Source organism: Manis pentadactyla, chromosome 9 (genome assembly GCF_030020395.1).
Source record: "Manis pentadactyla isolate mManPen7 chromosome 9, mManPen7.hap1, whole genome shotgun sequence".
Classification (NCBI taxonomy): domain Eukaryota; kingdom Metazoa; phylum Chordata; class Mammalia; order Pholidota; family Manidae; genus Manis; species Manis pentadactyla.
Genome location: NC_080027.1, coordinates 13,395,162 through 13,418,275, shown reverse-complemented (window position 1 = coordinate 13,418,275; position 23,114 = coordinate 13,395,162). Strand labels below are relative to the sequence as shown.

The 23,114-nt window shown below is 41.2% G+C and overlaps 1 protein-coding gene across 1 annotated transcript; it reads right to left on the bottom strand.

The window, feature by feature from the left end:
* Nucleotides 1-262: 262 nt before the first annotated feature.
* On the bottom strand, nt 263-23,080 carry MAJIN (membrane anchored junction protein). Its single transcript, XM_036928578.2, has 11 exons — nt 22,878-23,080; nt 16,337-16,451; nt 11,558-11,603; nt 8,989-9,064; nt 8,686-8,811; nt 7,800-7,831; nt 7,385-7,476; nt 6,120-6,183; nt 2,471-2,543; nt 1,613-1,730; nt 263-1,043 (listed from the first exon to the last, which is right to left on the bottom strand). Exons 2-11 carry the CDS (start codon nt 16,435-16,437, stop codon nt 998-1,000), a joined length of 774 nt encoding a protein of 257 aa, XP_036784473.2. The 5' UTR covers nt 16,438-16,451; nt 22,878-23,080; the 3' UTR covers nt 263-997.
* Nucleotides 23,081-23,114: the final 34 nt, after the last annotated feature.

Genomic DNA, 23,114 nt, shown 5'->3' with positions numbered 1-23,114 from the left:
TCCTTGCAGGTCAAGGCCCTTTGCAGTGGCCCACCTCTTCTTTTCTCTCCACCCACAGTAAAGGCAATGACCCAAGGGGACACCAGGGAACCTCAGCCATCCAGCCTCAACTCCCACTCATCACAGGAACCTTCCAGAATCTGACAGATAGCTCTCTTTAAAAATGAGGGATGACAAGAGCTCATTACCGCAAAAGGTGGCCCATTCTAACACTGGGTGTATCTAACAAAAAGTGATTCCTGTGTTCTGAGCTACAGTGAGTTTCCCTAAATCCCTTCTGTTATTTTGATCACCTGTCCCAGATCAGCTTTAAGTGACATGAAGACAGATCTCAGGTCTTAGGTGACCTGGTCTTCTCCAGGAGCCCTAACCTAGACTGGTGTCCACTTAATCCAATAAACTAATCTGCATTACCGTCAGAAGCCACAGGTACAGGCAGGTGGGAAGTGTTTGTCTACTGAGAGGCTGGGTCCCAAACTGGGTGAATTAGGGAGACATGATTTCTTGAGGGTCAGCAAGGCTCAGATAATGAGTCTTGCAAGACCCCATTCCGTTGCCTCGCTCAGGGGAGTTTAAGGTTTGAGGTAAGGTTCAGACCTCGCCAACCCAAAGCATCCTGCCAATAACCAGGTAGACCCAGGGGAGATTCCAAGAATTGCTTCCCTGTATCTTGAGGCAAGAGTCTGCATTCTCTCACTCTACTTCACTAAATTCAGTCAATAACCCTTTATAAATAGTTTATTGTCATTAGGATCCTAAGTGCTAGAGATCAAAGACCTAAACTGGCCCTCAGACTAAAGCATTTTAGAAAGTCCCATCCTTTTCTTAGTACTTTAAATTTAAAACAAAACAAACTCTTCCATTGTAAAGAGGCAAAGGATAGGATAAACCCACAAGAGGACTCAGGGAGTTTGGGGCCCTCATTTCCCGAGACCAGAATGTCACAAGCAGAGGATGGAGGGGGAGTAGACACATCCCACCACTGTATTCGGAACGCTCACTGGCTGCTCTTCCTGAAGAAATACCGAAACGGGAAGAGAGAGCTGCAGGAAGGAGAGCAGAGCAGGTTGAGACTCTAGGGGTCCCTTCCCCTCCCAGGTCCCATTAGGGCCCCATTAGCTAGGGCATTTTTGCTCTGGAGGGAAATTCAAGTCTAGATCAGCATTTGAAAAGGTACCCAAATTAGATTATGCTCAGGAGGGGGAAATAAAGGAGAACCGCAATGGACTGGCTGAGCTCTTGATAGATAAGGGGATTTGCTAATGTCTTCTGCAAAAAGGACTCTGAAGACATACCCTAGATTCAGAGGGGAGAATGGGAGCAGTTTGGTAACCAAATCATATGAATGACCCAAGCAGCATTTAGGAACCAGGCCCAAAGCCGGACATGTTGGGGTGGAATGGATTGTGTAAAAACGAACCAGATACAGTCTTTATTAAATTCACAGTTAGGACCCTTGTGCTTAATCTCATGTCCATAATCTGCCCTGGACAAACTGAGAGTACGCGGGCATTCCGCTTCCTTCTCTGCTCTGACTTCCCCGAGAGACTCCGTGAGGCAGACTCTGGAGCAGAGCTCCCCGGGTCTGTCTGGGGGCAGAAGAGTGTCTTACCTGAGAAACCCGAAGAAGCCGCTGGACCCCGGCTCTGTGGGTCCTGTAGGTGGAGGTGGATTGTTCTGCGGCGAGGGTAGGACAGGCTGCCCTGCCGGGCTGTCCCTCCACTTAGAATCTGCAAGGGAAACACTCAGGCAAGGGCAGGGCTTTGGTCGTTGGGCTGTGGGAGGGCAGGATGCCCAGCGTGAGCCCCGTGAAGCCAGCTGAATTGCCTGCGCTGACCTTCCCAATTTCATCTCAGCTCAGTAAGACACTATTCTGACCTTGGAGTATTTTCAAATTGGGCCCCTGAGATTTTTATACTGCTCCAGTCCTGGTCACCCGCCACAGCTGGTGTGTCTTACAGGGAATGACATCTTGTTGAGGCACTCGCTCACATCCCCCATCCCTGCATGTGGTAACCACTGTCCATATGAATCCTCATGCTGTGTAAAAGAGCAAGTTGGAGGAGCAACACCTTGACATGCACTCCCTGCCCCTGCTGAGCCTCCACTGCACCTTCCATATTAACACGAATGCCCCAAAGAAGAGGAGAGAGAGCTTCTCAGAGATGGTTCTCCAATGAGACAGCAAAGTGGAACACATCCCTCTCAACTTTTCTGTAAAACCCGTAGGACCCACATGAAGCATCAGAAGCATCAGTTTCGCAGTCAGAAGCACAGGAAGGATGTGCACTGCCTCCCTTCACGGGAGCTGGTGGGGCACTGAGTACCCATGGCGGGCCCGCACCCCGAGGGGGAATGCACAGCTCCCCTGAGCGGCTCAGACTCAGCACACTGCTGCTCTGCTCATCAGAGAACCAGAGGCGACAGGACAGTTACTAAGGAGAAGAAGTAGGAATTTCCCAGATCCTACCCTGTTCCTGGACATCAGTGACATCAAACGCTGGAGTCTCCTGCCATTCCTGCCGGGTTTTTCTTTCCCTGTTCTGGTAAAAAGAGGACCAAGAAAAGTTTTAAACTTTAATCCTATACAACTTGGTGACCTGAATGCTATTTGCTGGTGAATTCATCTCACATCAGTACTGGGGCTTCTGATTTGCCAAGGCAGATCCTGTTTTTCTTTCTATAGGACTGTCCTATTCCCATTTCAGCTTCCTAACCACTGTCCCTCTAAAATTATAAGATTTAAGAGTCAAAAATAAACCAAACTGGTTTTAACTTACCATTCCATGTTACTGAGTGCCAACTATATACTAGTAAAGACAGAATATTGAGGTTTCAGAAATCAGAAGGACCTTAACTTTACCTTGGAGAAATGTGTAATCTATGTGGTAAAGCTGATATATAAACCAAGTATTATGAGATAGTGTGCTAGGACTACCCCAGAAGTCTATGCAGTGTTGTGGCTGCTGAGGACAAGAATAGAATGGGTGGCAGTTAGTTAAGGAAGACTTCATAGGGAAAGTGCTATTTGAATGGGTCCTTGATGGATGAGTGGGGTTTTTTGGTAATAGGTATGAGGAGATGGTCAGAGAAAGCAGGGCGTTCCAGACAGGGCCATGGTGTACAAAGGCACAGCACCATGAACGAGCAAATGCAGTTAACAGGGCTCAAGCTGGGGCAGCAGAAACATGACTCCAGTGCAAGCAGCCAGCGTACCACCACGCAATCTTATTGTTTCCCCCTGTATGACTCCTTTATAGAACTTCCTTTATACTTTGAAGGGACATCCTACAACTTGGTTCTAAGCCCACATTTCCAGTAGACACCTGATAGTCAGAAACATGGCCTATGCATTTTCTTTGGGAATTCCCACCAACTACCCACTCCTATCACTCAGGCGGAACCTGAGGGCTCAACTACCCAGCAGGGCCAGTCAGCTCCTTGAATTGTTCTGCTGATAAAGAATTCTATAGCAAGGGGTGCAGACTGTCAAGGTGGGTCTGGGAGGCAGAGGCATGGCAACACCCCAGGAAAGTTGGATGTAGTCTCCATCCTTAGCATAAGCTGCTATTTCTAAGATAAGCTTTTCCACAAACCCTCAAATCCCAGACCAGGTAGACAGCCACCTGTCATATTCCTATAAAAGTGAAAGGGGACTCCTGGGAGGAAGGGAACTATCTCTTACCTCTTCTAGACAGGGTGAAGATGGAATTTAGAGGGCCCAGCTCAGATTTCTAGCTTAAGGGAATGATTCTTACAGATTTAATGAAATCATAGTTTGGGGCTTAAATCCTGGTGCACTGACCATAATGAAAGCATCTACTAAGGTTGGTAGTGGGGACTCAAAGGGCAAAGGCCCAAAGGCAGAGGTAAAGCCACCTCTGACCAGGGGAGATTCCCCTCACAAGATAGTTTAGCTTTTGTGCTCTCCTGAAATCTTGAGAGGTCTTTTCAGGAAAATGTCCTAAGAGAAGAAAAATACTATAGCCTGAAATAAAACTGAGGATACCATCTGAGACACTCAACAAGACATAACACCCTGAAATCCTGACCCAAGGTTGTCCTCTGTATGTTCAGGGCCAGACCTACTTAGAAGTGCCACCTGCAAGGCAGTCAGTTCCACTTCCGGACCATCTGTCTGCTCTCCCCCACTTTCTATCCCTCCAAAGTGTGGGTCTCTAGGTCTGGGACCTGAAGTAACAAAGGGTCTGCCCTTTCTTCCTTTTCTCCCTAAACACCTCTTAAGAAACACAGACCCTATTCAGGTGCATATTGTATTCTAAGCTTTCTCTGCACAGGCTCCCAGGGTGTCCAGACACGCACAGTCCACAAACTGTGACTGTGTTCCTGCACCCTAATTTCCCCCAAAGGGGAGAGAAGCATTGGACCATAGCAGCAAATTCAATTTTTCCAGCTCACTGAGAGTCACTGTGATCACTTTAATTTAGGAGAAAGCCTCTCTCTGGGAACAGGGTCTACAACGGAGACCGTCTTTGGGCTTTGAGTCAAAATCAATAAACATGTTCCTTTTTTTTTGCTCAGTGTTTTTTCTAAAACCAGTATCAGGTTGAAAAGGTAATTATGTTGAGTAAGAAACTGTGGGTACTGTTCTTGAGGGAGATGATGTGTCAAACTAAGAATAGGAAGGCATCAAGGGTGGAGAGTGAGGGAAATGTTCCTTTAATAGTAATTATCTTGGTTGTATAAAGCTTCTTTGTTCTCCAGAGCTTCATGTACTCCTCCTGTACTTTCTCATTTCTTCTGCCAGCTCTAAAAGATGGAAAGGTGGGAGAGGGCAACTATCTGCCTAAAATTAGTCCACGGGCCAGTTGACCATGGCACGACAGGGCCCTGTACCCCTTCCCTGCCCACAGAGGCAGGCCTGCATCCCTAAGGGTTCACTCTTCCTTCAACTCCACAATAAGCTCCTGGAAGGAAACCAGGTTTTACATGTTTGGGTGCACCCCAGCACCTAACACAATGCCTTGCAAATAGGAAATCGAATAATCATTTGGAAATGAAAATCATTTATACTTAAATATTTGAGGGAATTCCTGTGATCTTGAAGGTGGTCTTCTTTCATGATCCAGCCTGCGCTGATGTCTTTGGAACATTTCTAGCACTGTTCTCTGCACTCAGGGGCACTGGCCTGCAGTCCCCACAGCACTGCACCCTTCCTTAGTTCTTCCAGCTACCCTGAGCTGCTCTGGGAACCTTCCCTCACTCCCACCCAGTCTGGGTGAGGTTCTCCTCTGTGGTCCCTTTGCACTCTGTGCTTCCATCCGCCTACCTCTACAAAGTCGGTGTTTTTAGGGAGAGCATGATATCCCTAGAACTTGGTACACAGTAGACAGTCAAAACAAGGTTACTGAATGAATGCATATGTAAATGTTTGCTTGATAACCATTCATGTTATGGGTCTTGGCAATGTGAGGGAGGTGAGTTGTGAGTGAGTAGGTACTTCAGGTCACAGCTACTGTGGAGAGAGAGGGAAGAAGTAAGAAAAGGGCCCAATAAGAGCTATTTTGAGAGGGGAGGGAAAGAAAAAGGGCACTACTTCAGAGACTACTATGGAAAAGAAGCCCCAAAATGGAGAAGCAGCAGATATATAAGTATCTCAATGGGGAATAAGCCTCACAAATGAAACCAAATACTACGGGGGCCAGCCCATCACTGCTCTAAATAACATTTTCTCTTAACACTGTACTGTGCCAATACCTGCCTAGCTCTCTATAAAAACTCAATATTTCCAGACTCAGACCCCAGCACAGATGAAGGCAAAAGGATTTCTAAGGAGGAAATTCTATACTGGGTCCCACCTCAGTTCAACAGACCTATTTTCTTATCTCAACTGAAGAGTACAAGCAGCAGCTTTTTAAGCTGAGAAAAGAAGACCTTTTAACAAAAGGATTTATTGATGCACGTACTCTGCAGCCACTTTTGGGACAAGTTGTGGAAGGGCGGAATGGCTGAACATTGTTCTGCAGACAGTGAAACCCGAGAATGTGTTCAGTCAACGTAGTGAGTACTGAGGATCAAGATGTGCTGGTAGCAAGAATCCTGACTTGTAACAGAGCAGAAACAGCCAAGAGTCTGGAAGCCTCCATTTGGGTACTTACCTTCCTGGTTTCCACAGGGGGCTTCTTTTTGCTGGGGCTTTGGCTGGAAGTACCAATCTCGGCCCTGAGGTCGGGGGAAGCCCAGGAAATGTTACTGGCAGCAGTGACATCACCATACTTAAGCAAACATGGTCCAAATGAATATTTCAGCAGGTTGGCTATTTTTATACCACCCCTGGCCTTCACAATAAATTGTGTGGCCAAATTCTCTTTGGGTGCTCCTTTAATTAACAGTAGAATCCCAACTGGTGACATTTAGGGATCTAGGAGTTGAGACAGGGAAAATGTGATTGATGGCGGGTATCAGATTTTGGAAATACCTGACTGCTCTTAAAACCCAGAGAAAGGCAAGACAAGAGGCATTAACTCCATGGGAAATTCAATCAAATGGAACTGAGTAAAGCTTCACACCTGTAAGTACCTTCACATGCGATCTGGCTGGGAAAGGAGTTTTCTAACCATTCACTGACATGTGCATTTGGAGGGTGCAGGGATCATCTCCCTCACATTCTACTCTCACTGCTCCTGTACTTCTCCAGGCCCACAGAGCCCCAGGAAAGAGCAGCTGCTCTCCGTGAACCTGGGCTGAAAGCACTCTCGGCTGGGGAACAAACCACACTTTGGCTTATTCCAAGCCCTCTCTGGCCGATAATAAGAACTGAATTGTCTTACTGACTCATTCTGTCCCTTACAGAAAATCAAAACAAAATAGGTAGCCTCCACAATAGCAAATTCAACGTGTTAGGGAGGTGCTCCACATTCCCCCTAACACTGCAGCCCCTCACCCAGTAACTGATCTGTACCCTCTTGCAGACATTTATATTCTAGCCAGGACTGCCTCTTAAGGTAGTGTTCCAAAACTTATTGCTCACTAGGTAAAACAGAATTATATTTTATTTGTTCTTGCTCTGTGATCTTGAATAATATTCTGGGACTTCTTAAGCCTCGTGCCTTTTGTGTTTCCTGGTAGTATGACCATACTAAGTACGTGCTGAATATGTGTTGGATTCAATTGTGTAAGATCTGATTACATTTCCTCTCAGTCTTGATAAACAGAAGAATCCTACTTTGCTGAGGAAGGGACTGTGTTCAAATTACATTACAAATATCAACCTGCTTCCTTCCCCTAGTCCACCTACTGGAATAGGCAGGTACCAATGAGGCCTGGAAGAGAAAATGAATCGCCTAAGGACAAGACCCACAAACAGCGATGACCGGCAAGGCCAACCAGGAGGTGGGATTTGGACTCTCCCAACACCACTGACCTGTCCAGGCCTGGCCTGCTGGGGGCGCTGGGCACTTGCATGCATTTTCGCTTCCTCATCACGCCTCCTGTGGCTTCCCTGTCCGGTAGGCTCTTCAGGAAGAAAAGGTTGGCTGACCCTCCTTTGCTAGAGTTGCTCACGGTTCATAAGGGCACAGTAACAAGGACTCCCCATTTAAATTGCCAAAAGGAACTTTAGTAAACTACAGTTTTGCAAGTAAGGATAGACATTGTTAGTGACAGTCCTCAGAAATATGGCCAAGGGGGAAAAAATGGCCTCATGGTCTCATATAATTCTGACTGGACCTGGGTAGCAACTAAGGGGCACAGTAAGAGGAAGAGAAAAGAGCAGGATATTTTGGACAACATGAGGCAATTAAAGCAATTTTCATTTTGTGCAGAAAAGGCAAGCTTACCATCCCAAGAGGACTGTCATTTATTGGTTTCCCTACAATAAGAAATTTGAGTATCATAATGGAGCAAGACTCTGTTTCACCTGGATTTCTGGCTACTATTTATTTCTCAGAACTGGTCCTCGACAAGACCTCCATGTATGCCCTCCTCCCTTCTGCCTGGTACCATTTTTCCTAGAAATACGGTGTCTTCAAACTTTCCCCCTCCTCTATTTTAGAATTACTGTCATCTACAAGCTGAAAAGGGTTTGGTTTCCACTATATTCTAATGATACGCCAGTTAATGGGGATGATCCTTACTATAAAAGAAAAAGTGGAACTTCAGGCATCAGTGACAAATGAACTGGGTAGATATTTTGAAGCAAGACCTTTGTACCCTTTTTCAGATCAAACTGCAGGTGTCTACCTGTCTTTCTATGAGTAAAAATAGTGATGGCCCTCAGAGATGAAAAATTGGGAGATGCCTTTAAGATACCTCTAAGGTGAAAGTCACTGAATACTCTAAAATGGACGGATTTATGTAATAGTTACCTTTCCTTGAGTGTGATTAGGCTAAGCCAGACTTTATACTTTCCATCTACCAGTATTTGTATTTTTAATCCTTTTAACAACTCAGTGAGATAGGTACTATTCCTCTTCACCATTTCACAAAAGAGGCACAGAAAGATTAAGTAGTTTATTTAAGGTTGCACAGCTATTAAGTGGCAAAGTCACAAGAGTTTGAACCAGGACATCTGGCTTGGAGCACTTGCTTCTGACTCTGCACTGTGCTGGCTGGGGCCCTGTCTGGCTGACCATTTTGCCATATTCAACTTGCACTGCTAACCCATGGACATTCAACCTTCCCTTTTTTCTTCTCCACCACCCACATGTCCATCATTCTACTTACCAGGTGACAGGTTTTCATGATACCATTTCATCTCCACGTATAAAGTGAAAACAAATGGATAGGGGACCAAGACGATTTCCCCATGTTTGAATTTCAGGTGGGACACTCTTTCCCATTTGCTTTTATCTGGGAAATGGTGCTAAGGAGTGAGGAATGAAGCCAGTATGAATCCTGAGTATGATTTTTGGGATGAGACACTTCCTCCTCTTCCTGACCTACCCTCAGACTTCCCATAGGTTTACTGCTCCAGTTGGAATCTGCAGTACGAGTTGTAGCTATTTTCACCCAAACATGAAAGGATACAGGGAAACACAATGAAGTGTTCTGTAGCAAATGGCTGCAGATCGTCCACATTTCCTAAGACCACACGAATAGAATCCTGTAAAAACATTTGAAATGTCTTTAACCCTGTCTAGTTTCAGCCAATTTTTCCATTTATACTTGTCACTGCTTTTCACATACCTTGTATTATATTAAAGCTGAATGACTTGCTGTTCCCTGAATGTGCCTTCTGCTTCTCCATTTCTGTGCTCCTGCATAGTCTGTTCCCTCTGCTTGAAATGCCATTTTCACCCATCATCATATATCCAAATCTTACCTAACCTTTAAGGTACAGTTCAAAAGCCATCTCCTCCAAGAAGTTTTCCCTGATTTCCCAAATTGTAATTAACTGTTAATCTCAAATTTCACATAGTTTAGCCATGGTCCTTTCTTATATTCCAGGTATATATTTTTCTTTTCCTTACCGAGAAATCTCCTTGAGGTAGAATATATATATGCCTGATTTATTTTAGTATTCCTTCTATGGTATCTACCACAGTGAATGATGTATAACAGGTCCTCAATAAATATATATTGAATGAGTGAATAATACTAGTATATACGGACAGTACCTAAGTTATAATGGTTTGACTTTTGATTTTTTGACTTTATGATGGTGAGAAAGTGATACACATTCAGTAGAAACAGTACATCAAATTTTGAATCTGGGTCTTTTCCGGGGCTAGAGACATGCAATAAGATACTCTCATGATGCAGGTAACAGCAGCAAGCACAGTCACCAGTCAGCCACACGATCATGAAGGCAAACAACTTATATGTTGGGCACTCTGTGCCCATCCAACCATTTTGTTTTTCACTTTCACTACAATATTCAATAAATTACATGAGATACTCAACAGTTCATTATACAACAAGCCTTGTGTTAGGTGATTCTGCCTAACTGTAGGCTAATACATGTGCTCTGAGCACGTGTATAGTAGGCTAGGCTAAGCTATGATGCTTGGTAGGTTAGATAAGTATTAAGTTCATTTTTGACTTAATATTTTCAACTTATGATGAGGGGTTTATCAGGATATAATACCACTGTAAATTGAGAAAGATTTATATATTTGTATATTTGTAAGTTATTTTGCTTTTAAGTCCAGCCTTTTCTCCTGCTTTTAAAAATCTTAACTGATTAATCTCTAACTATGCTTTTAGTATACACCAGTTAAACAATTCGGTATCATAAAAGACTACTGGATTTCTCTGGAGAAAAAAATCTGAATTTCAGTCCTAGCTTTGTCATTTCATCTCTCTAAGCCTCATTGTCCTCATATTTGGGTTCATGGAAGGCAGAAACTGTGTCTTATTCATCTTTGTATTCTCTGTTCTAGCATAATGTCTAGCTTATAATTTTAATAGCTAATATTTATTGAGTAATCACGTTGGGAAATATCATTGTTCTTATACATACTAATTTAACACTCACATTTTTATTATCTCCATTTTACAGATGAGGAAACTAAGATGGAGAGGTGAAACAACTTATTCAAGTTTACACAGCTAGCAAAGGTGGAGCCAAGATATTACTATGCTGCCTTGAACTTTTCTCTGCTCAAATTAATTGAAGCAAAGTGAAATAAATTCTGCTCTACTCATAATTAAAATTAGCATAAAACTGTCATGGCCCTACATTAAAATAATTGCTATTTATAATGATGTTTCCTGAGGTCCTGCAAGACCCTAATGTATCTTTCAACACTTAGCAAAAGAGCAAGCACCTTTAAGGTTACAACTCAAATTTTTGGTTTCATAGAGTTTTGTGTTTGTGTATTAAATTTATTTGAGTTATTTGAAATATGGCAGCATGCCTTCATAAATCACAATAGTCATTAAGCACTGAGTTGTGAAGTTAGAAGAGAATTAACTAGTTCAGAACTCATTTTGTGAATGAGGCAATTGAGACCCAGAGAGATAAATGATTTGCCAAGGGTTACACAACTAATTAGTGGCTCAGCCAGAGCTGTAATCCGGGGCCAGCCTCTAGAGCTCTTAACTCCTTGCCCAGTGCTTTCACCAGTTTACAGAGTTGTTCATTCTTCTTCCTGTAAGAAAATCTAAAGCTAGAGGAGCTGGGTAGAAAAGGAATGAAAATGAAGTGGGAATAAAGAAATCGCAAATGTTTCCAATTAAAATGAAGACACAGCAGCCTTATCCATGTATTTACAGTTGAGTTTCCTGAACGTCAAGTACCAGGCAGCAGTTCGGATGGCGAGGTTTCCCAGAGCCCTGAAAGGCATCAGTCCTCCAGAAGCTTTCTCTGTGCCAGCTGCCACAAAAGAGAGCTGCCCACAGCTGAGAACTCTGGTGGAAACAAAATAACCCTCAGCCTCTAAGGTGCTGACACTTCAACTAGGAAAACTGAGAAAGGATACAGGCTTTAATTTCTCTGGAAAACAGTACTTTCTTTGCAGGGGAAATGTGGCAGGCAGAAGCCAAGTCATCAAGTGGAGACTGTGACTCAGTTTGTAAGAAATGATTAAAATCTGGATACAGATGCATCCTTGGCTTAAAGAACTTTCCCAGAAGTTGTTTGCTTCTTTCCTACCTCCAGCTCCTGGATGATGACTTCTTTATTTTCTATCTCTTCCTCTCTAGAAAGTAAACAGACAAGAGATAAGTAAGCGAAAAAGGAAAGCTCTGGACACAGTAGACTCTACCATCAGTAGACAGTAGACAGTAAAGTGAAGATGATACCTCCATGGAGCTAAAGAAACATGACTAAGTAACAATTGTTTGTGCTGACCCAGTGCTCATGGGAGGAAGTGATCACCTGTATGGCATGGTATGAAAATTGGTACAAGGCTGCACCAAAATTATCTTCCCTGTTAATCTGCCAAAGCCTGAAATTCCCACTATGAAAGTTAATAATTTGTTAGACCAGTTGTACTCAAGTGTAGTCTGTGGACCCTGAGAGGTCCTTAAGACCCTTTCAAGGGTTCTCCAAGAGTGAAACTATTTTCATAGTAATACTAAGATACTATTTTTTTTCACTGTGCTAACATTTGTAATCATTAGTGAAAAAGCAACGGGGTGGGGTGGAGCACACAAAATTGGTGGTACTTAGCACAAAACTAACCAGCTGCAAGAAACTATACTAGCACTTGTAATCTTTACTGTCACACAGGGGAAAAAATCCAGTTGCATTAGATATTCTTGAGGAAACAGTAAAAAATTAATTTTATAATATCTCAACCCTTGGATACCTGTCTTTTTAATGTATTATGCGATAAAATGGGAAGTATGCATAAAGCACTTCTGTGCAGACTGAAAGATGATGGTTGTCTGGAGGAAGAGAACTTGTGCACTGTTTAAGTGGCAAACTCACCTAGCTGATTTTTTCATGCAATGGTATTTTACTTGAAAGATCAGCTGACAAACTGTGGTTGTTATTCAGACTTGGAAATGTGATATTTTTCTCAAAAATGAACAGTGAGCTTATCAATTCAAGGAAAAAAACTGACAGTACTTGCTGACAGTGATAAATTTTGGGATTCAAGCAAAAAATTTGAATTTAGGAAAGCTTCAATCCACCACTGTGAGGCTGACAGTTTGCAAATATTTAAACAGTCTTCTGATAAGGCTGGTGGTGATATTAGCAAATAGGATTTTTTGACATTATATAATGAAATGTGTCAACATTCAGACCATCAGCACAAGTCAGTGAACCAATATTTTCCAAGTGACCAATGAAATGCATCATGTACAAAATCATCCTAAATATAAGGTTCATTCAAAGCACAAGATAGACCAATGCATTTAATGTATCAGGGTTCAGAAAGTTCACTGATATGATTTCAGATTCTACATTGCAACTAAGTTTTTAAAACTACCACATTAAAAAAAAAAACACAACTACCACTGGTCAAGTTCTGTTGTAGGGGCAAAGGAGAAAATATACAATGATCTGAGAATATTAATATATTCCTACCTTTCCCAACTACAAATCTGTGTGAGGACAGATTTTTAAAATATAATTCAACCAAAAAAAGTCACAATGGACTGAATGCAGTATATATAGTAATCTAACAGTCTTCTATTAAGTCAGACAAAATGAGATTTGCAGAAATTCAAAATGATGTCTATCCTCTGATTTTTTGTTTTGCAAAATAGTTAATTTTAATAAAAATGAGTTAACATTTAATGGATATGTAATTTTAAAATTAATATATTTTTTAAAATTGTGGTAAAATATATATAACCTAAAATTTGCCATTTTACCTCTTTTAAGTACACAATTCACAACAGTATAAATTATTCACAACGATGGTGTGCAGCCATCACCACTATCTATTTCCAAAGCTTATCTCTCCAAACACAAACACTGTACTCTTTAAGCAGTAACCCCCCATTCTTCCCTCCACCCAGACCCTGGTGACCTCTAATCTCCTTTCCGTCTCTGAATTTTCCTATTCTAGTATTTCATATAAGTGGAATCATACAGTATTTGTTGTCTCTTTACTGACTTATTTCACCTCACATAATATTTTCAAGGTTCATCCATGTTGCCCATGTATCAGAACTTCATGCCTTTTGTGATTTCTTTTTAGGGCTGAATAATAGTCCATTGTGACTATGTATATACCACGTTGTTCATATACACTATGTATATACAACGTTTTGTTTACCCATTCACCTATCCATAGACACTTGGGTTGTTTCCACCTTCTGGCTATTGTGAATAATGCTGCTATAAACATTGTACAACTATCTGTTTTGAGTCCATTTTCAATTCTTTTGGGCATATACTTAGAAAAATTTCTGGGTCATGTGGTAGTTCTATGTTTAACTTTTTGAGGAACTGCTAAATGTTTTCCATTTCATATTACTACCAGCACTGCACAAGGGTTTCAATTTCTCCATATCCTTGCCAATAACTATTATTTTCCATTTTCGTTGTTGTCGTTTTTAGAGTTGGTCTCGTAAATAGGTGTGAAGTGGTATCTCACTGTGGTTTTGAATTGCATTTCCCTAGTGCCTAATGATATTAAGCATCTTTCCATGTCATTACTGGCCATTTGTATATCTTCTTTGGAGAATTGTCTATTCAAGTCCCTTGTCCATTTTATAAATTGGGTTATCTTTTTGTTCTGAGTTATAGTTCTTTATATACTCTGGATATTAAACTCTTATCAGATATATGATTTGCAAATACTCTCTCCCATCTGTGGGTTATCCATTCACTCTGTGGATACTGCCCTTTGATGCATAATCTAAAAGAATTAATGGAGTCCAGTATATCTAATTTGTTGTGCATTTGGTCTTCTGTTTAAGAAACCATTGCCAAATTCAAAGTCACAAAGATTTGACCCTATGTTGTTCTAAGAATGTTATAGCTTTAGCTCCTAAATTTAGGTCTTTGATCTATTTTTAGTTAATTTTTGTATATTGTGTAAGGTAAGGGTCTAACTCATTTTTCTGCATGTGGCTAACCAGTCTTCTTAGAACCATTTGTTAAAGAGACTGTTCTTTCTCCATTGGGTGGTCTTGGCATTCTAGTGGAAAATCAATGGATCATAGGTGTGAGGGTTTACTTCTGGGCTCTCAATTCTATTCTACTGGTATTCTATATGTCTGTCCTTATGCCAGCACCATGCTTTTTGATTACTTGTAGCTTTGTAGTAAGTTTTTTAATTGGGACATATGAATCCTCCAACCTTGTTCTTTTTCAAGGTTATTTTGGCTATTTGGGGTCCACTCAAATTCATTTTTTCACTTAGCAAACATAAAAGTCCATATGAATTTTAGTATGGGTTTGTCCATTTCTGCCAAAAAATTGCATTGGGATTTTTGACAGAGACTGTACTGGATCGATCTGTAGATTGCTTTGACTACTGTTGTCAACTTACCAATATTAAGTTTCCAATCCATGAACACAGGATCCTGTCTATTTGTTTAGGTCATCTTTCATTTCTTTAAATAATTTTTGTAGTTTTCAATGTGGAAGACTTGCACCTCCATGGTTAAATTTATTGCTAAAGGTAGTTAACACTTGAAAAACGTGGAGGTGGGGCACCAACCCCCTGCACAGTCAAGTATCTTGTGTATAACTTTGGCTCCCCAAGAACTTAACTACTAATAGTCTGCTGTTGACCAGAGCTTTACTGATAACATAAACAGTCAATGAACACATATTTTGTATGTTATATGTATTATATACTGTATTCGTACAATGACCTAGAGAAAAGATATTTTTTTCAAATATATTTATTGAGAAAAAATCTGCATATAAGTAGACCTGTGCAGTTTAAATTGTTCAAGGGTCAACTGTGTTTTTTTCTTTTTGATGATATTTTAAATAGAATTTTCTTAATTTTCTTTTCAGATTGTTTACTATACTGTATACAAATACAACTGATTTTTGCATGTTGATTTTTTTTTTTTGCATGTTGATTTTGTATCCTGCAACTTGACTGAATTCATTGATCAGGTCTAGCAGGGTTTTTTTGTGTGGATCCTTTAGGGTTTTCTACATATAAGATCGTGTCTTCATTTAAAAGAGACAATTTCACTTCTTTCCAATTTGCATACATTTGATTTCTTTTCCGTGACTAACTGCTCTGGCAAGAACTCCACTACTATGTTAAACAGAAGTAGTGAAAGGGGCATCCTTGTGCAGTTCCTGTCTTCAGGGAAAAACTTTAAGTAGTTTACCATTGAATATGATGTTAGCTGTGGGCTTTTCATACATAGCCTTTATTACATTGAAGAAGTTCTCTCTATTCCTAGTTTATTGAGTGTTTTTATTACGAAAGGGTGCTGTATTTGGTCAAATACTTTTTCTGCATTAATTGAGATGCTCATGTGGTTCTCCCCTCCTTCATTCTATTAATGAGGTGTCAATTAAGTGAATGACTTTTGTATGGTAAACCATTCTTGCACTTTGGGGGTAAATCCTGGGAAAGTAAACAATACAAATCTTCTCATTAATTAAAAAAATAGTTATTTTAATAAAATGTTATTTGTTAACATTTATGATACATTATTTTTACATTAATAAGTATGTTTTTTGTTTTGGTTTTTATGTGATAAATATTGACAGGTATATAATAACAACATAATCAAAAACTTTTTGGGATCCTCAATAATTTAACAGTATGAAAAGGTCCTGGGATAAGAAGATTTTGAGAACTACTCACCTAAAGTTATGCCATCACTAGTTTAGAAATGTACAATAATATAGGGAATATAAAATACCTGGGAAGGAGGGTCCTACAAGGTGCTACTTCAGCCAGTCTCCTGGACTGAGTGAAGGCACAGAAGGGATGACCTGTGGGAATGTACTAACCTGTGTGTGCAAAGGCTACTTTCATAGCTTTAAAATTACCTGTTGCTGTTGCCATATCTGATTTTGAATTTATATACATTGGGTCCTGCATGAAGAAACCTCGTTTCTGGAAATGGGTAGGTGAAGGGTCTTAAACCCATTGCTTCCAAACAGCCTAAATAAAGTAGAAATATTAGAGAATTATTAAAAAGCTAAAGATGACTCCTTATGTACAGGAAAGGGTGCCTACCTATTCTGCAGCATCTCTTCATGAGTGAAATGTCCAGCACTCACCACCGCTGTCTATGTCCCAGGCTCAGTTCTGATATTAACCATCTTCATGGGGAGGATACATGATGCTTTGGGATTATCTCTATACTTGAAATCAAAAGGCTTAGGTTTTGTTATTCACCTTACAACCTTGCACAAATCACTTTTCTTACATGAGAGACTTATGACACTAACATCTGTTGATTCGCAGGTAAATATCTCCTGAATCTATTCTTCTCCCTCGTCTCCACTTTCCCTGGAACCTAGGCCAATGTGAGGAAGGCTCAAGGCAAATAATGCAATAGTCCAAATGCTCCAATAAATGGCACAGTTAGAAGGCCCCTGCTATTAATTTTAGATGAAGTTAAAGGATGAACACACCTCCCTGCCATAGCTGATGCAGCAATAAGGATGTACACTAATGTTTCCCAGTTATGCCAAGGAATGCTTTACCTTCCCATCTCTCAACCACGTTTCCTCTTCACCACTTGTGAGACCGCCCTGTGCCACAAGAATGCCTACCATCCTCCTAGCCTTACTAGTTTTACTTTTCCTATTGCAGAATCTGTGCCCACTTAAAGTCCTCTCTGAAGAAAACTCAGGAAAAGGGAGAGACAGAAAAAGGATGGCATGTCTCTTCTTCAAGAGGGCTTCTGGTACATGCTCAGAGGTAAGAATCAAGCACAGTGATAAGTGATTTTTTTAAGTCACTAGGACTTTTCTGTGCCTCTTTTTATTTGTAGGATAATAAACCCTGTACTTTCGGTCTCTTCGTATGGAAATTTAAATAATAAATAATGAGATTAGAGGTCCAGAGTTCCTGAGGATCAAAGCTACCCATATACAAAGCAAGGCACACTTATTTCAGAGGCAGCTGAGATAGGGTAGACAAAAGAAGCACAAAGTAAGAATCAGTCAGGTTTGAATCTCAGCTCCAATGTCCCTACTTAGTTCTGTAGGCCTTGGTTTTCTTATTTATACAATAATAACAACAACTTCTTGTCATGCCCAATTCTAAATGTCTTACATATATTATCTCACTTAATTTTCAAAACAAGCCTATGAGATAAGTAGTCTAAATTGTATAGATGAGGAAATCGAGGCACTGAGAGAAGAAGTAACCTTCCCACACCTATGTTAGAATTGAGATTCAAACTGAGGCAGTACGAATCCAGATTTGGTGCTCTTAACCACTTTTCCACTCTGCATCCTGGGGTTATTAGGAAGAAAAAATAAGATGATGAATATAAAGCCAATTTGTAAGTACTAAAATATTATATATACATAAAGGACTATTTTCACTATTCTTTCCCCCATATTTCCCTGATACCGTTTCTAGTCAGCAGAGAAAACTTATGTTTGGTGGAGTCAGAAGATGTGCCCAAAGAATGGAATTTCCCACAATTTTCAAAGTTCAAGTCTTGGGCTGCCAGTAAAGAGATATCCCAGTGTTTGATCTCTGGTGCTTGGGATTAGAATGACAGAAGCTTGGAGCCAGAGTTCATGAGACTATTTAGACTAGGATTGCAGTCAAAAGTGAAAAGAAACCGTTGGTGCCAACTGCAAAGTTACCAGAGGGGAAATACTGGTCATATCCTAAAAAAAAAAAAAAACCTTGCTCATTCCCAATGCCTAAGGCATGGCAGGAACCCAGCCTAGATTTGATGGTGTTTTTGGTGCTGGATGATTTTTCTAAGTAAGCAGGGAGCCCACCTGGGGAAACTTAGGTTGCTGCTATGAAAATTTAGCTCTCAATTATTCAGCAGGTTTTTCTAAAATGCAGTCACCTCTCCCCACAGACCAAGGGCTGGGGGCATCAGGGTAAAGGAAATGAAGGCCATTTGTCGGAAATGACAATCCAGAGAGGAAACTTCATGGGCGGCACCACAGTTGGCTATCTGAAAGCAAAAACAGTCTCTTCTAGCTGGGGCCTGTTCCTGTTCATGGCTGGCTGCTCACTTCAGAAACAAACCCTACACACTAATCACCTCATTTGAAAATAAAGATTAGACAGCATAATCCAGGACAATCACATAGTAGTGGTGGTTCAAAGATTTTGCAAGGTTGTTTTCCTAAATGATTATTACTGCAGTCATGGTGACACTATGGGAGCTTGCAGATGGACAGACTCTCAACCATTTTTAGGTGATTACAAAACATGATGCTTTTAAAACAAAAGAAGAAAAGTTACAGGCAATAGAGGATAGTGGGAAAGATAAATAAGATTTGGAATTGGAGGACCAAGCCTTGAGTCCTTGCTCTGCCTCTTTTTGATCATTTTACCCTGAGCCAGTCACTTAACCTCTTTATTTCCCAGTTTCTACATCTACAAATGTGGATCCCACCCACCCCTGGGACTGTCATTGGGATTAAGTGAGGTAATGCTGTAAATAGCACTTCCTAAACTCTAAAGTACTATATAAACATTAGCTGTTTTGAAGTTTCTTCTTAATACTTCATTAGAAAAGCAAATTCAAAAGAGGAAAACTGATTAGTTTTAATCTCAGTGTGAAATCTGACAAATCCCAATCAAGAATCTTTCCTTAAAGTCACCAATAATTAGATTTAAATGACACATAGGCACTGTATCTGAAAGAGGAAGATTTTTCCAGGTTTTAATCATTTGTTTTGCATAATGAAGCATCTGGGTCAGTGCATAGAACATGAAGCAGGGCTGAATGCTGTATGGGGATAATGATACTGACTAATTGAGGTAGAAGGAGATAATAATAAGGAAATACTGTCACTAAAAATATCTGGTGATACTTGATGGAAAAAAAATCCTCTACAGAGTTAAAGAATAGAAGAGCTTTCATAAGCATTTATTCAAAATACATTTACTTAGCAGATCTAACATGACAGGCTCTATGAACACTAATAGGTGTGCGCAACAAAACAGAGAAATCTCACTGACTATGAACTCAACCCAAGTTTTAGAATTGAGATTGAAAACAGATGACCCAATAGCTTCTTCCACATCCAAAAGTCCCTGGCTGGTCTCAGAGGTCTGCCTCGCTTCGCTGAAATAGATTCAAACTCTCTGACGTCTTTATTTCCAACTAGAGATTCGTGGTTGCCTGTAGCTGGAAATGCCCTTTGTTTCAGAGGGGAAAAGAGGGACGTGACTTCACTAAAGGAGGAAATGATTTCCACAAGGTCACATAACTCAGTATGGAATCAGGAGTAGGCCCCCCAAGATTGTTGATACCTTTGGCCTATGCATATTCCCTTATAACAAACATATCACCCATAAATCATTTTATTAAACTGTAAACCTGATCACTCTCTGAATTTTGGATGATTCAAGGCAAACTCAATCTGGGTACAAAGGCATAAAACCAAAACACAAGATTTTCTCATTAAATGTTCTTAGAAATCTTGACATACATATCTTGGGGTATAAAGGGTTACATTCACATTATTTGTCTTCAGCTATATTTCCAAAGTAACCATTCTCAATTTCCTCACCTTGCAGGGTGATTAGGATGGTTAATGAGATAATGTGCATATAATTGCTTATTGTAGTGCTCTACACAAAAGCTACTCAATAAAAAGTAGCTTTCCTAAAAGCAAAACAAAACAGTGTTAATATATTGGAGCGGAGGAGACAGATCTAAGACTACCTCATTCTCTCTTGGTTTCTTCCTACTCTTTCTGGTAAGCACAGTCTTTAAAATGCCATTGGTATTTGTTCAGGAACAGATTTGCCCCTGGAACTCTGTCCCATTTTGTTTGGTTTGATTTGGGAGGGAAGGAGGAACTAAACCTTCTAACAGAGAGGTAGGAGGTGACCTGAAATGAAATCAAAGGCCTTTGTGGACAACTCAATGGACAGGAAGGAGTCTGAGTCAAGTTACTCTTTGTTACTCATAAATTACTCTTTGCAAGGCAGTGCCTCTCCCTCTTAAACTTTAACCATCCTAAAAACCAACAAAAAAACTATCTTTGGTCAGGACTACACTCCTTATTCTGAAAAAGCTTAGAAAGCTCTCGTCACCCTACTCAGTAATTGCTGCTTGTTGCAAGAAGATCAACCTATTAGCATTCACATCACATTGAATTCACTGCAGCACTCTAAAAATCCTACCAACCCCAGAAACCCAAAAAGCATTTGGATTTAAAACTGCAGGCAATGAGGGACATTTTATTTTTTGCTTACACCATTGGGTGAGTTGCCCTGAAGCAGTACATGTAGGGAAGAAGATTAAAACAACAACAACAACAACAACAAAGCAAAAAGCTTCAGCAGTTTCAGAAGGGCAACTGGTGGAGAGAATATCCTTAGCTAGAGAGAAAGGAACATCTCTTGGAATTTTGAGCTTTAAACTCTGAGTCCTTGATGTACATAGATCAGGGGTCTTAGTGACAGAAGACATATATAGGAAAGGGTGGAAAGCAAGCTTCTAAAATAGACAACTTTGTTCTTGGCATGAAACAAGGGCAAATTCTGAAGAAATTAAGTTAATGAGGAAACTAAATTACTTTTTATAGAGAGAGCAAATTTCATACAGGAAATATGAAATATTTTACTAATTTTAATTCTGGTGAGACATTAGGGAGATAAGAATTGTATTCACTAGATTTACAAAAAGATATACCTGGCTTGAGATGATCATTTACTTTAAACAAGGTCACACACCAAGGGCAAGACTAAAACTCAGATTTATTGCTAGAGCAACACAATACAGCTGAAAGGTGTCAAGAACGTAGTTACCCTAAGCCAGACAAATACCATATGATTTCACTTATCTGTGGAATATAAAAACAAAGCAAAACATAAGGAACAAAACAGCAGTAGACTTCACAGACACTGGGAAGTGACGCGTGGTTCCCAAGGGGGTAGGGGTTGGGGGGATGGTGGGGAGGGTGAGGCGGGTAAAGGGGCACAACAGTTCTAATCACAATATAAGTTGGTCATGGGGACAGTAGTACAGCATGGAGACTATACTCAATGATTCTGTAACATCTTTCTAAGAAGATACTAATGGCACTAGAGGGGTGAGCATTTAATAATATGGGTAACTGTTGAACCACTGTGTTGTGCATTTGAAATACAGCATAAGACTATATATCAATGATACTTCAATAAAAGAAAAGAATTTAGTTACCTTATGAACTTGCCTAGACTGAATATTAGCCTCAATTCTTTGTATTTTACTGCCTAAGCACAGCTCTAAAATGACAGAATCAGGCATTATTGCTAAGAAACATAAAGCTTTATACTTTGAAAGACCATCAGACTATATGAATCCGATGGTGAATAGGCCTTAGCAAAAAACCCCAAACCCCTCATATTTATAAAGCACTCAGTTTATATATTTTCCTACCCTACCTCCCAATATCCAAAAAATTTTTATTGAAGTAGTCATGATTGGTGACCTGATGGAGTGAAGGAGAGAGAATGGTCAAGGATGATTCCTAGTAGCTTAAGCAACTAGCTGAAGAAAAAAAAAGTGCCACTTCCTGAGAAAAGCAGCCTTAGAAAGCAAGTTTTTAAGGGCAAGCTGCTGAATCCCCGTTTGGGCATGCTCAACGTTGAGGTGCCCTCCAGAGAGCCAAAGAGAGATTCTGGGTGGGTCTTGGATACTGTGGTAGGCTTACTACCTGCACATGTGCAAGTGAAGGAACTAAACTTCAGAAAAATTGAGAACGTACAACAAAATATATCTGCTTGAACCTTTCTGTCCACTTTCTGTCATGCCAAGATTCAAGGAGCTGAATAGAGATCTGAGTGCCAGGCCTCAGAAAATGACTTCCTAGGTTCAATAATGCATTTGAAAGCCAGAAACTCACTCAAATTATTAAGATGTGACGTGACAAGAACTGTTTCAATGGAAGAAGTCTTGTTTTCATGGTAACTGCTAAGCCTGGGTTAGAGGGGGCTTAGGGACCAGAATGAACACTTCCGTTACCTGCAAAAGTTTTTTTTTAAAGAGGGTTTGGTGAGGAGAGCTGGGGGGCCTTAGAAAACTGGATCTCTGCCAGAGGCGCCTGAAGCGGGGGGATCCACTTGGTTCTTGGCATAGCTTGCCGGCTCGGCACAGGCCAGGCACCAGGCCGGGGCCCACGGACGCCTTGCCATCCCTGCCACCCCAGCTCTGCCGCGCACCCTCGCGGCTGCAGCCTGCGCACCAGGCTGGCGGCATAGACCACGATGCCCTGCGGCGGGCACAGCCTGGCCTTCAGGCGCGCTGGGCATCCAGAGGGGCCCGCGGCTGCAAAGGTTACCTCAGCGGGCTGCAGTAGGGCGGTGGGCCGGCCTGGGCCAGAAATCTCCCTCCGAACAAAAAAGTCAACATGACAAAGCAGCTGGCCTCTGCGGGGTCGTTACCTGAGACCACGGACCTCCTACACTCGGCCAGGTTCTGTCTCACACACTGACTGAAGTTCTTCGCGCCTCACAGAGGCGGCGTCGGGCAGAGCGCCGGGAAAGGCGCTCCGCAATGCGCAAGCGCCGACCTCGCACAAAGCCTGGCGGGACCGCTCGTTCTATCGCTCGCCCGCGCCTCGGCATGTGCCGGGCGCTCGCCAGGCCATCTGCGCACGCGCAGTCGCACTCCCTCCCACC